General features: G+C 44.7%; 1 protein-coding gene across 2 annotated transcripts in view; it reads right to left on the reverse strand.

Moving 5' to 3' along the window:
* Window positions 1-14324, reverse strand: part of LOC137793481 (pre-B-cell leukemia transcription factor 1-like) — a 58276-nt gene that overhangs the window by 9888 nt on the left and 34064 nt on the right. For both annotated transcript variants that reach the window (XM_068589661.1, XM_068589660.1), the window contains exons 3-5: window positions 5072-5316; window positions 3174-3364; window positions 744-879 (exon numbers count right to left, since the gene is read on the reverse strand). In XM_068589661.1, the coding sequence (XP_068445762.1) occupies window positions 744-879; window positions 3174-3364; window positions 5072-5316 (572 nt within the window). The remainder of the gene's footprint in view (window positions 1-743; window positions 880-3173; window positions 3365-5071; window positions 5317-14324) is intronic.

Genomic DNA, 14324 nt, shown 5'->3' on the forward strand with positions numbered 1-14324 from the left:
ATAGTTTTTCTTAATATATACATGTTGTCTCAATGTTTTAGTTTCTTAAATCTATTTGCACTTTATTATCTGTATTCACTTTATTTGTTGGACCAGAGAGAAACATTTTTTAAATTCCTCTGTATGTTCGGTACATGTCAATAAATTAAAAATAAAGATGACCTTGACTTTGAAGTTGTCGCCAGATTAATAGTAACCTGCCATTGCACTCACAATTCATTAACTTATTGGTCTTTTTTCTTTTATTAATCAATTCATAGTTTGGGTCGAACGTTTGGATGAATCATAGCATTTTTTATTAGAATCCCATGAAACGAAGAAATGTCTTTTAAAACACAAGTACTTTTACTGACTCCGGATGTCGTATATATTTTTTTAGTTATAAGAAAACTTGTTCCACTATATGATGAGATGAGAACTTTGACAGCAGTGTTGTCTATAGCCTGCGTTACTTCAATAGAAACAAAAGAGTCATTGGTCAAAAATAGCTTTGTCTGGTTTGAATTACAAGACGACAAACTTATGACATGGCATATATTTATACTTTGAGTCCTTTGTTGTCTCCCTGAAAGGTACCGCTGAAAGATTAGAGGAGCTGTCTGTACCCATGACAGTCAGAAAACGTATTATTAGGTTACTTGCCAAGACGCTCGCAGCCGCTTTGGATTAGAAATCTGGTTTGTCTCAGTCCTCTGTACAGTGGCTTCCCTACAGGTGATGGTGTGCACTGATCTGTGGTGTACCTGGGCAACTGTGATGGCGCACTTCTTGGCCAGCTCTTCTTTAGCCTCCTCGCTTGGGTAGGGGTTACTGAGGTGCGAGTAGAAATACTCATTCAGGATCTCTGTCGCCTGCTTGTTGAAGTTTCGTCTTTTCCGTCTGCAAAAACAGTAGAGGCAAGTTAAAACCGGCGTGGAGTTTCCAACGAGCTAAGCTGTTGCTTGGGATTTTGCTGACTGAGTGAAATGTCCCCGGAGCATTCTTCACGAGAGGAAAAGAGATTAAACCCTCCGACAGTTCCTCGCGGACGCTTCACGTCACGTCAATACTGTCTGTCGCGTGATTACGTAGCATCGTGTAAGTGCAGTCACATTCTCATAGCAGTTGTCTTTTCCTAAGTCCTTATGAAGTCTTCTTCACATCTTTCCTTGACCTCACGACAATACTTTAGAAAAATACTTGAAATATAATATTTCCACCAGGAGTCACTAAACCAGTGGTTAAAAATGCCTTTGTTTGATAGAGCGTCAATCTAAACTCTTGTTTTTTTTTTGGACAAACTAAAATGTTAACTTAACATTAAATTAATAATCGACTGGTTTTTAAATAATGCCGTCTCTTACGGTCTGTGCTTTGGGAAAACTGCTGCCACACTAGAAACATATCAATTTAGCAGCAGTTGACTCTCAGACACTTTGTCAGGACTCGAGAGAACAATTTGGCCAAGAACCGCTTCGCTACAGCTGGTCATGAACAACGGAAACTGCACATAGAGAGAGCGGCGTTAGATTCTACTCAAAATCTACTATTGCTGGAAGTAACATTTGAAAAGATTGTGCCAATAGATAATAATAATATTATTATTAATAATAATAAATATATATATATATATATATATATATATATATATATATATATATATATATATATATATATATATATATATATATATATGTACATATATTATGTACATATATATATATAGTAATGTATAGTATAGTATATAGTAATAATTGGTTGGGCTGCGTATTAAACCCAAATACTTAAACGTACCCAACGTATGTTTGGTCAGTCAGTTCAAAATGTAATAAAAACGACCAATTTAGATTTAGAGATAGGTTTACGGCATTTCCAGTTATTGTACTCTGTGTGGTTTGTGGTTGAGGTTTGTACAAAAAAGAAAACAATAATAATCCTTCATTTTCTTTACACCTGCAGCCTTTTCTTTGACCACTTGGGGGCAGCGCAACAAGCATATGAATATGAAGTTTGTTGTGGCAAGCAGGTTTGCACACAGTTGTGTATTTACACATCCGGCAGTCACGTGACGTCGTTTGAAGAGGGAAGGGGTAATATCCGGAACTCATGAAACCAAAACAAGGCTGTGATTTGTTCCATAATTAATGCAAACACGTTAATTAGAGCAGCTTTATAGCGAGTATCGCACTAGCATTGTCTTTGACTTCAAAAGGCACAGACTAACCGCATTTAATGGAAAACACACAGTTAATCCAAATTTAAATCTTTATATCCCAGCATGCTTTAAATACAAGGCTGCACAGATTACACATGAAATACTAGCATACATTTTTTCAAAGCTTTCATAAAAAGCCTTGTGACCCCCCCTCCCCACACCTTTTAAAAGCAGACAGATATCACATGCCGATGCCCACGAGTTGACTGACCCTCCATCTCCTGCACCTATCAGGTCATGTCTGCATGTGCCACATCTGAAGAGGGCTTTGCATAAGCTGCAGGGGAACCCTGTAAAATCTCTATGCATGTATCCACCGGTGAGGAGATTTGTGCTAAAATCTCTGTCCCGCACTCCAAAGCCTGCTTGAGAATATGCAAATGTGCACAGCGTGAGCTCCAGCAGCCAGTAGATTAATCAGCAGCGCCGAGCATGGCGGTGCCTCTCAACCAGTGAAAGCTCTCCGGTCTCTCTCTCTCTCCCTTCCCTTCCCCTCTGCACCGCCACAATCATTTGCAAGAGAATAGATAGGGAGCTTTGTAAGGGAGCGCATGCCTCATTTAAATGTTATGCCTCCGACTCAGACTTTTGAGTGACATTTATCCTCGGAGAAATGTATGCAAATCCAAAGCACGCATCAAAAGGAACAAGCGATTACATTAAAAAAGGGAAATCGTTAGCGCTGTGGAGCACGCGGTGAACTCTTATTGGCCAGCGGTGCTGGGTATGCCGGTCCAAATGGCATCCAGAGATGCAGCCTCGATGTGTGTAAGCAGCAATTACGGCATGTGTTACAGCATGTTTATAGCATGATAGGCCTCCTACATCGGCCATTCAAATGGATATCAGGCCGAGCAGAGGAGGCACAGGATGATTTGCAACGTTTGTTAAAAAACGGGGAGGTTGTGAGCGCGGCTTGTGCATGGAAATGCGCACGCGCCCTGATTACAGTGACAAAAAAAAACACAGACACACACACCTGGCATCGAGGAAGCGGGAGCGCAGGATCATGACGGCCTCGCAGGTGCTCTGCTTGAGCTGCATCTGGATGGAGCTGAACTTGCGGTGGATGATGTTCACCATGCGCTCGATCTCTTTGGGCGAAATCGGCCGCGTGCGCGACTGCTCACGCAACAGGTTCATCACGTGGGTGGTGAACTCGTTACACGCCTGTGGGGTGGACACACACGCCCACGCACACAAACACACACACACAAACACACGCACACACACATATAGGGATAAATATAAAAAAACTGAAAGACTTTTACTTCGCGAATGTGGCCATATTAAAATTCCCCGCTGCAGAAATCCACATCGGCACACGCACACATACGACGCACACACCATGTTGTACAGTATTTAAAAGTCACAGATTAAATAAAAAAAGAAAAGAAAATGTAGTTCTGGGGCAAGCTTTCTCACAGAGCCAAAGGGGAATATGAGCGCTGATATATTTCATATTTAACAGAAGTGGTGATGGCAGTGTGTTGAGAGGAACCAATGACAGCTGTTCTTCTTCTCAGACGCACTTTCACAGCGCAGCCACCCTGAGAGACGAACACGCCACAACGTTTTTCATTCATCCAGCCCGTGTGACACCAGGCGTGAATCTGCCACGATATTACACTCCGACTCTGCGTCTCTTACTGTCTCCTCTTCTTTATTTCCTCTCCTCCCCGTCGATCTCTCTCTGGATTTAGCCGTGTCAGGCTTTGTCTGTGTCTGTCTATCTGCGTGTTCATCTGTCTTACTCGCATGCATCTGAAAGGGACGCCTTTGTCATGAATGTGTCGGTTACGAAGGCGATGAGAGGAAATCACCCCCCCCCCCTCTCTCCCCAGCAGACGTTCAAGACTATACTTGGAAAAGTCACAGAAAACGCACAACACACTGCATATGCTGGACTATTCTGGGCCGAGAACACAATCTGAAGGGAATTCTGACTGAGAGGGATGCATGTTGAGGAAACATTGATTTAAGGCCGATCCCTCCTCAGCAAAGCTGTAAACAGTCTGTGAAATGTATGCCAAAACAGACATTCATGAACTTTGAATTGTAAGTGCTCTGACTGCATCTTTTGGTTGTTAAGGAGGGAAGTGCATAGAGAAGAAAAAGTCGGCAAAACATATGCCAAAATGTGTAAGAGTGAAAAATGACCATCACAATTCCACAAAAAAACAGAGTGACAACACAGAGACGAAGAATAGCGGTAAATAGCTACAACTTCCTGTGTTTTTACTATATTAATTAAACAATAATCAAAACAGTCCCAACTCATTTTTTCCCAATCGACGTTTAGAAACAGCTGTAAATGCTCGGCTATCATTACACCGAGCGCACTTGTGCCCTAATGGTCAATTATTTAGCCTCGAACCACAAAGGGATGTAGGAAAATCCACTGATTTATAGAAGGTCCACACACTATTTTTCATAAGTCAACTGATTCTTGTGGGCGAAGAGCGCCCCGTCGACACTGTCGTAGCGCTGTTTTCTGTGAGACGAATGTCTGCTATGACTGACAATATGGTTTTATAGTCTTGTAACTAAGACAAAAAATAGTTGTAGTTTATATTTTGTGGTTTTGGAGGAGCTTCGTCAAGAACTAGAAGGTAACCCTGGTCGATTCATCAAGAAAATAATGGAAGCAAAAAGGTAATTAGCTGTTTTCTGTTTAATATCTTCATACAGCTGCATTTACTTAAGGAGGGTCAAACATTATGGAATAAGTAGGAGTTTATTTTTTTTAATGTAGTCCCTCTCCAAAATATTTGAGTACTTTTGATGCTGTTACTAGTATCTGTGACAAGGGAAATGCTTTAACTGGAGAGCAAAAGATGCAATTGCGTCTCGTCCATTCAGGTCCGCTGTCCTCACCTGCTCGTACTTCTCCAGCTCTGTGTGGTAGATCTGTCTGATCTGGGTCAGCTTCGCCCTGTAGTCGGAGTGCTCCGTGGAGTTGTCGGCCCCCGCGCCTCCCGAGGCTGCCGCTGCAGCCGCCGCCGCCGCCGACCCGCCACCTTTCTCCGGACCGGATACGCCCTCGGCCAGCAGCATGTTGTCCAGGCGCATGAGCTGGGGATCTGGGGGCTCCTCCTCCTGGGCGCCGCGGATACTCAGCACTGCAGTGAGAGAAGAAGGTCAGAGGTCAGCCGCAAAAAGGTCACATCTACAGTGGCGTGATGCGCCGTAACAAGCTGTCAGCCGGACAGAGCCGGACCACCACGTCCACCAGCTCAGCGCGGGCGGTGCAGTGTGTGTCGTAGCAAAGACATTGGAGAATGTGTGGATACGAAGAAACAGATCGCACAAGATTTTGATATGAAAAAAAAAGAGAATCAGGAAAAGCTCTCAATGCTATACACACATCTATAATTCTCCATCCTTAGCATGAGGCTTTGTAATAAACCCTGAAAACACAAAGTCTCCATGGGAATGCTCTGGTCTCGTCAGCTTCATTATCCACGGTTGAATTTTTCAAACCCCCCCCCCCCCCCCCCATGTCATTCACCCTGCAATATTAACCGCACGCCTGATTTAATTAATCAATAATTTGATCCCTCCCCCCCAAAAAACCTGTCAATTTAAAGTATTTTTTTTCAAGCAAAAATGACAACCAATTGTGAGGATTTGATGGCTGTAAATTCTAAATCTTTGTGGTTTAGACAAAGCTAGATGTTGGAAGATGTCCCCTTGGACCTGAGGACATTTAATATAAGTGATTCATTGATTAATCAGAAAATGCCTAATGAAAATAAACTCAAGTGGCAGCTTTAGATACGAGTCACAGTATTTAGTTATGAGGGTTTTGGTTACGTCTTTCCCTCACTCCTCCATTCTCAGTGCTGCTGGATCCATCCCTTAACACATTTATTTTCTTTGTTCTTTCCCTGTTGTTCTTCCTCTATTCCCTTTATAACTATAATTATCATCACAGTCACTAGTGTTTCATGGTAGTCCTCTATAGCTGCCACAGCGGTTTCTGTTTGTTTGCACTATATTCTTGTGCATCTTTTGTCTTCAATTGGGATTTTTTTCCTGTTAATTCCCATGTTTAATTTCATCAGTGCAAAAGTGGACACATTGAACAGTACACTTGTTACTTTGTGTATACTAAATATCCACACATATTTGCTTTGATTAGTATAGATGACCTGATGAACAAAATGTCCCTCATCCTTGTAACACAGTGCAATAAACGGTAATCCTGAGCTTCATCAGCAGCAGCCTGGGCGGATACCTCGGCCTTCCACCAGAGGTCTCCCTTGCCATTCTTTGAAAGACTCAAGTCCCACCTTCCCTTCCATTTTCTGAGGTGAAAACCCTCCCAGCCTCTGACTCTTCCTCCTCCATCTGAGCACCATCCATTTCAATATACAACACCTTCCCCTGTGCGGAGCGCCGTGCTGCTACCGTTCCAAATTGATCCCGGTGTGGATATCGAAAGCGCCTCGACGGCAGCCGGCCACAGAGCCGACGAGAGCCGGGGCTTCACTCTGTGACTTAAACCCCCCATGAATGTCGATAGCCGTTTAAAACGCTACCATTTGTCATTTGCCTTGTTGTCATTGAATGAGAAGGGACAGGCAGGGAGCACTTCATTAATTCAGAGACAATGGGAGCGCTTGGTGCATTAACCCCAGACTGCTGTCCGGGTGTCGGTCGGCCTGGGCAGCGGGTCACTGGGATGAGAATGAGGCCTGCTGTAGTCGCCCCCCTCTTGCCTTTTAAGTGGGCTGGAAATGCAAATATGGCAACTGTTGGCGAGTGGGAGAGGTCAGGGGTTCAGGCCACCGGCTCAGCGGGAGGTAGATTGAGTGTGGGAGGAGTGTTGGGGGGACGGGGTGAGGGTTGGGGGGGTTGTCCCTCGGGACGGCAGGACTGTACAAACATCCTGTCTCATTACCCAGACTCCTTCATCACTCCCGTAATGTATGGACGGGCTCGGAGGGGGAAAATCTCGGATGGCTTCACGGCCGCCTCACCTCCGCGCGGCCGCGACTGCAAGCTGCGCCGTGACCCGATCAAACGTGCCCCATCAGAAACTTTAAACCCGCCTGTCCGCTCTCGTTAACGTACATCAGCTGAGGCTCCCTAACCCGAGCCCGGCTCCTGAGCACTCACCAGTATGGAGAGGCAGTTTTTTCCTCTATAGTTACCACCTCATAAATACCAGACTAAAGTGGGTGTTAAAATGAGAGCGCGCCACAAAAATCCCACGGAGCAAAAAAAGGAGCTGCACTCTCTAAAAGTCATTTTCTGGAGGGAAAATGAGGGCTAGCACGAAACATTTGAAAAAAAGACCACAATAAGATGCTACATTTAGTATTCCAGGGTGGACTAACTTTAAACTAAACTGCAGTGCCGAGATTAAAAAAACTGTTGCGCTTTTCACCTGACCCTGCAACCTGCATAGGTAGAAAGAAAAGCAAATGTCTGGAAGGAAGCTCCAGATTTCTTCCCAAACTCATACAACCTCTAGCCTGGCGAACGAAAATGGAAAATGGACACTGGAAATGGAAATTCTGTGTCCCAAAAAACTTTGATTCACATCTGCCAAGTTCCAACTTCAAATTCATGAAGTATTTATTTCACTTGGCTAAAAGCACCTCCAACATCAGTCTTATAAGAGCGCCCGTTGCAGAAGAAGGTCATTTCTGAGGAGAAAGGCAAAGAGTCTCCTGGGTCCAACTTTTTTGTTTTTGTAGAAAGATGAAACCTCCCCCCCCCAAAAAAAAGGCTTGTGGAAAGCAAACGACTACGCTCAACATGGCTGGGTACCCGAAGCCGAGCATTACGCCTTGAAATAAATAGGTAAACGTGTCTTAAGCTGACAATTAACACAAACTGCCGACACGATCCCCAGGCCTCGCTTGTTGACACGTGTACACCCGCGCTAATCAGCCGCGTATCGCATCCTCTCCTCGCTCGCTCGCAGCCCAGATCCCAGCTCCATTCTTGCTGCTGATCCAGCTGTCTTGGAGAGCATCTGTCAGGAGGGACCCAGGAAGGAACAATGCATTACGCCATGTTGGCTGTGTACTGTCATCCCTCATTGACAGCACATTGTCACACTTACACAGTGTCCTCTGAGCTGCTGAACAAGCTAAGTAGCTGCTGCCTATAATATCAGCCCTCGCCGCCTCTTATCATACGATCTGATGGGCACCCGCTCCGAGTGGGGTTAATGTGGATCCCGCGGGGGAGGATGCGACCGCGTTTTGTTTTTTTAATTTAAGCAACTAATCACTTTGATCCTTGCAACGGCGACAGACATAATGGCAACAATCTCTTGCCTTGCAATGGGACGTGTTGTTTCCCCCACGTGGAGGAAAACCGGCAGACCTGCTGACGGAAGCAAACAAAGATGTATTTATTCCATCCCTGAACCTAGAGCACATAATTAAAACCATGGCGGGATTATCTCAAACAAATAAAATTACGAAAGAAAAGAAAGGGATAATGTGCCTCCATAAAATTGGCTTTGCTGTGGGTCATAATTACACGACTCAGTGAGGGCCACTTTATTGGCTAATGGCGGCCTAATTGATTCATCCTAATGTTTTTTCTGAGCCTTGGGTCTGCTGGGCACTCCCTGTCCAATAGTGCTGGTGAACTTACTTAGCCACCCGCAGACAAACATTGAAGGTTCTCCCGGGGATAAACAATTGTCTGCGCGTATGCGTCCCCCCCCCCCCCTCCTGAGTGAACACACATTTTCTGTACGTCTCTAATGGATGCCATTTCCCTCTTGGAGGCTTTTCAAAGAAGGCTGGCTGTCAGACGATGCCGTATTCCTCCCTCCTGTTGTTGACAAGCAATTCTCGCAAGCAGGCGAGCACAGGGCTTTTATTGCTTCACTTTATTCTCTGCGAACCCAAAAAATGTGGGATTCTCACACTTTGGTTGCAGTTGCTGATGGATTCGCTAATACAACGCACAGAACGGAGGATTGCGGCATAACCGTAGCACAGAAACCTCCACGTGTGTTGACGGCGCAAATGGGATTTGGTCAAGATCTGGCGTGCGCTTGTCGCCGGGTGAAATGTCACCGACTGAACAAGCAAAGTAAAGCGATATTTACTTAACCCCACACACAACATCAGTTTTTTTTTTACAAATCAAATCGATAAATATATATTGTATTTTATTTTATAAGGCCCGGGGCAATTGGCTTTGGGAGAGATGGATGTCTGGTTGTTTATCTGGGAATATATTTATTTAATTTCTTCACTGAGGGGGGAAAGCTTTTGGTCTTTGAGGATGAGCCCGGAATATCATGGTCTGGGATGATTTACGTCCCTATTTGGAGGAAGGGAGGGGGACGCTCGCCTAACCCCCCCCGTTGCTTGTTTTTAGCAAGCGAATGTGTAACACTCTCCCCATATATTAGTCATCCGAGGAGATTGGCCCACGGCCTCATATGAAGATGGGCGTGGGTATTAAAATATTAATTGAACTACTAGCAACAGGGATGCATCGGAGCGAGTCTTAATTGAACAAAGATCGTAGAATAAACTCTCTTAGGGGGATGGAGCGTGGCACAATAAAAAGTGGGTTGGCAGCCCTGGGCCGGCGTCATAACTAGCCTCCGTGGTAAAATGTCGTCACTGTGGGAAGGACGCAGGTCCGTTGCAGATAGTCACATCACCTCGTGACAGAAGTTAGTGTGAGAAATAATAAAATTGACAGCAACTACAAGCAAGATCCAGGTCTAAAAATACGCTTTTGAGTCAGTGACAATATTTGGGATGATATCAAAAGCTTGTCAGGGGATTAAGATTTCTTCCAGGACACTGCTTGCATCTTCAAAATGATTCAGTTTTTTTTCCTCTTTTTTTTTTTCCCCGTGGCATAACAATATCAGACTCAAAAGAGTTACGGCACACCATGCTCCGCAGTCCAGATATCTTATCCTATCAGATTAACAGAGGCAAATGGCAGGCTGTCAAAAACCATTACCATATGTAATCCCCTTCTAGATTTCGAAGGCATGTCGACAGGGACTGTCGGCATGGCAGCCTGTCGTGGCGATCGGGTGATTGGGGGGCAGAGCCTGATGTTTAATTAATGATGTTGGGCTGTTCTGTCACAGTTAGCGAGATGGACGGCCAAACGTAAAGCCCTCTGACAGAGATTGGGCACCTCAGTTCGAACTGGCAGACACCTTTTGTGAGGCCCCCCGTTCTGCACCCACGCGCTGAAATGTGATCCGCAGTGTTACATCACCGGCAGCAGGACAGTGAGCGTCGGCCAACAGTGACACGCGATGCCGGTCAGGTGACAGCGTGTCCAGGCAGATCAACAACGCCTGGCGTGACATTTTCTAAGAGCCCTTTGAGTAGAAAAGGCAAAGGGCACGGGACTTTAAAGTGACAACCCTTTGATGGTTTCATATCAGTTTTGCTGTTATGTTGCTGAGCAATCGGCCAATTGTGGCTTATTAAAAATGTTGCTGTGTCAGGCTGCTCTTTCCTGTGAAATAAAAAGCCGCTAGTGCACAGGAAGTGATGCTTCCTGTGTTTGCAGAAGCGAAAAGGGTTTAGTTTTTTTTTTGGAGAGTGGAGGGCGGCGGGGGGGAGCAGACCGTTAGCATTAGCAGTAACCACCATCATGGATTAAAAGAAAAGGCTAGTACGCAGCAGGGCTATTCAATTATGCTCTGTTTGACATCAAAAGTCATGTAGCTTACAGGCTAAGCTATCGTTTTAGCTCACGCACTATGGCGAACACTAGCGAGCCGTGCCGACCAAATAATCACAACACCGCCAAAGTAATGTGAGGAAGCATTATGGACGTAGACGGATGAAAGGTGGCCTCTGGTGAGACTTTGTTAAGTGCTGCTAACAGTAACGTTAGCATGTTAAAAAAAAAACACGAAAATCATGGCACACACACAAACATTCCAGGAAATACAGTGCAAAAAGACGTTAGCATCAATCAGACAATAGCCATGTTTGCTCATAATATGTAATATCCATTATATTCAAGATATTCCCCAGATTAAAACAGTTTGTGGCATATTATTATCAAATGTTATTTGACTCACCCAGCAGTTTTTCTGTAATTCTGTTGACAAACTGAACAGAGAACTGGCGGAGGTAATAATAGCATTACTGAATTCCCAATCATTTTGAGTGGATTTACCAGGGACAAGTATCTTTTTTTTCTTCTTCAATTGTACAAACATGTAGCTAGCTTTACATAAGTTTGGGAATTCACAAAAATAAAACGGTGACATATGCAGTGCTGACACTTAAAAGTCAAGTGCGCAACCGATCTGTGTCAACACCAGATTTGAATAATGAATGCTTTCATGGCTTCCTGTGTATTAACCACAATTTCAGAAGAGTTTTTTTAAATCCCTGCAGAATGATACATTTTTGGAATTATCAAATAAAGCGCACTATTAAAATAAACGGGTCTAATCTGGAGCGTCAACAGCGACCTTCGGCACGTGGTCGTGCCTCTTCCAAACAGACTCATGATGTAATCTTGCCTCGAATAATCAGCCCATCCTCCAAGACAGTCCAGCGGGTCTGATGAAAGCCAAATGCTTTTGCATAATTAACCCTTCCTGGTCAGGCTGCGGTCGGCCTGTCTGCTTGAATTTACAGTGACAGCCCCGGCCCTATTTGTTTGCATTGGTGCTTCAGTGGGCACACTTCATTGTGGCTTCGGCAGTTAATAAATCACAGTAGAAGCCCCCCTCTCGACGCCAGCCTGTGCTACGGTGGTCCTGTCACAAGGCAGGCACCAGCGCCGAAGCGACAGCTACATGCTAATTCGACATCGGCATAATTCATTATACAGTCGCAAGTGTACTGGAATGGAAAGAGAACCAACATACACCAGGAGGAAGACGACAGGCATCAAACTGTTAAATCCTGCTCTCCTTAAGTCCCCTCTGTTTGCCTTTGTAAAGGCGCAAGTCTTTAAACTGCTGCCAGCACTTAAAAATTATACACAACTTATTAGATATGCACAAAAATAGCTTTGGGACGTGCAAAGAACACAATTATTTAACCGCATTTTCTTTCCAAGTGGAGACACAAAGTCATGTAATTCATTGAAGGGGAAAATGTTCACCGACTATATCAAAGAGGTTAATGGCCAAAGAAGACAATTATGAAGCAACTGAGCTGCTTAACAGTGTTGTTACAAAGAAATCTGCCATTATTTTTTTTTATTTTTTATGAAATATGATAATCTATACAGCCACTTCCTGTAAGTCATGCAAACAGCAATGTAAAATGACATATCAAAAAGGTAGAACGGGAGCTATTGCACTAAAGGGGAAATTAACAAAAAGATAAAGAGTCAATTAAAGCGATAAGGCCTTGTGCTCTTCAGAGGGTGAAAACCAAGGGGAGTGGAGCTGACAGCCTTCACATTAAAGCGCCGCGCTGCCATCTCATCCGCTATGTGGCCCCTCCGCTTTGTACCCACCAGTTCAGAAGAGAAAGACGCAGCATAGTCTTTTGTTAAGAAATACGACCCGCACACACACACACGCACACGCTGTCATCTGCAGATACCACTAATGAAGGTAATTAGAATTAGGTCCACTAAGGCCTTAGGGCCAGCCGTGATGCACGCACAGTCTCTGCTACAGTGGACACACACTTCCAATTGAAATTTACATGAAAAATGCCTTTTTTATTTCTAATCACTCACCTCCGTCTGACACTTGTTTCAAAGCAACTTTTTTTCTATAGTAGAATGGTCGGCTTTTTGTAATCTCACTGCGTGAAGGATGAAGTGACACCAGCGGCCTCGGGCTCAGCTTTCTGTCATTGTTCCGTCAACGTCTTCAAAGACATTTTTGGCAAGTGACCCTTTAAAATCAATACGTTGCCTTCTTGCTATACCCTCCACACAGGTTGCATACGTCTATGAGCTGCGAGAAATTTGACCAATTCCTTTCTCCAATTTCTAGAGGAACATTATCTCACAGGAAGAACTCAGACCGCAAAAAACACACGTACTTTTGGGTTGCAGAACTATTCTTTTCTTGATTTCATTGTTGATTTCGGTAACAGCACTTTGATGAAATAATCTTAACTTTCAAACTAGCTTTTCCAGAGGCTTTCGAACACATCCCCAGGAGCCATCCACTGCAACCCTGTCTCCAATAACATTCCCATACAACTAAACTGTATTCTCTCACAGTTGTAAACTCGTGGTTGACGTTGGGAATTGAAACAACATTGTTTTGGTTTGGCTTAAAACAAGTGTTTGTTATGTACTTAAGGGTTAGCGGGTAAGGTTTGTGGTTAGGGTTAGCGCAGGCTTAGGGCTCGCGCTGACTAGTCTTACCTCTTTGTTTTTTGTTTTACAATATTCTACATATTCTACCATTCACTGTTAGTTCAACACAAAATAACACTCTGTTTGTGTAGGTGTAAATATTTTGCTGCAGTTTATTAAAAGACAGAAATGGACTTTTGGCATCTGATTGGCTTTTAAAAGTCTCCGGTACTTGATTCTAAATTGTCGTCACAACGTTGTCAACTTGGATGTGTTGTCGGATGAATTTGCCATTTCGACAGCGCCCCAAGTAAACTGATTCTCAAGGTTTATCAACGATCAAGTGAGAGATTTCTGTTGTCCTGCGCGTGATTAAACGCAGCACGATGCAGCCAACAGGAGCTCAGTGAAGGCCGGGCCGGTGCTCACTCCACTGTGCAGCTTCTCACACCACATAAAGGACGGGTAGCAGCGAAAGAGCATCCAGACGAGTGTCCCGTGTGTCTCACAATGAGATGGCGAGCGTCCGGCCGCATGCACCAGGCCGGGGCCATTCGTGGCCTCGGGCGCAGTGTTGACTGGGCCTGCCATGTCATTATCAGTCGCCTTAATCCGCTCCACCTTATTAAAGCCATTCCTTCAGGAGAGCAGATGAGCGTGTCACAGTGCGAAACCAGGCCAGGGAAGGGAAGGTGACCACACTGCCACCCTCAGCTTGTGCAAGGGGGCAAGGAGGAGGGGCGGCGGAGTGGAGGGGGTACGAGCACAGTGTAGCGGCTTTGTTGTCAGCCCCATCCCGGACCCCCTGATGTCCCTGTGATTCCCTTGTCAGTCCGTGTTAATGGAACTCGCAGCGGTTATGCTCCTTCACATTCTTATC

This window comes from Clinocottus analis, unplaced genomic scaffold, assembly GCF_023055335.1.
Source record: "Clinocottus analis isolate CAN_PGR_092001 unplaced genomic scaffold, fCliAna1.0.p SCAF_23, whole genome shotgun sequence".
Lineage (NCBI taxonomy): Eukaryota > Metazoa > Chordata > Actinopteri > Perciformes > Cottidae > Clinocottus > Clinocottus analis.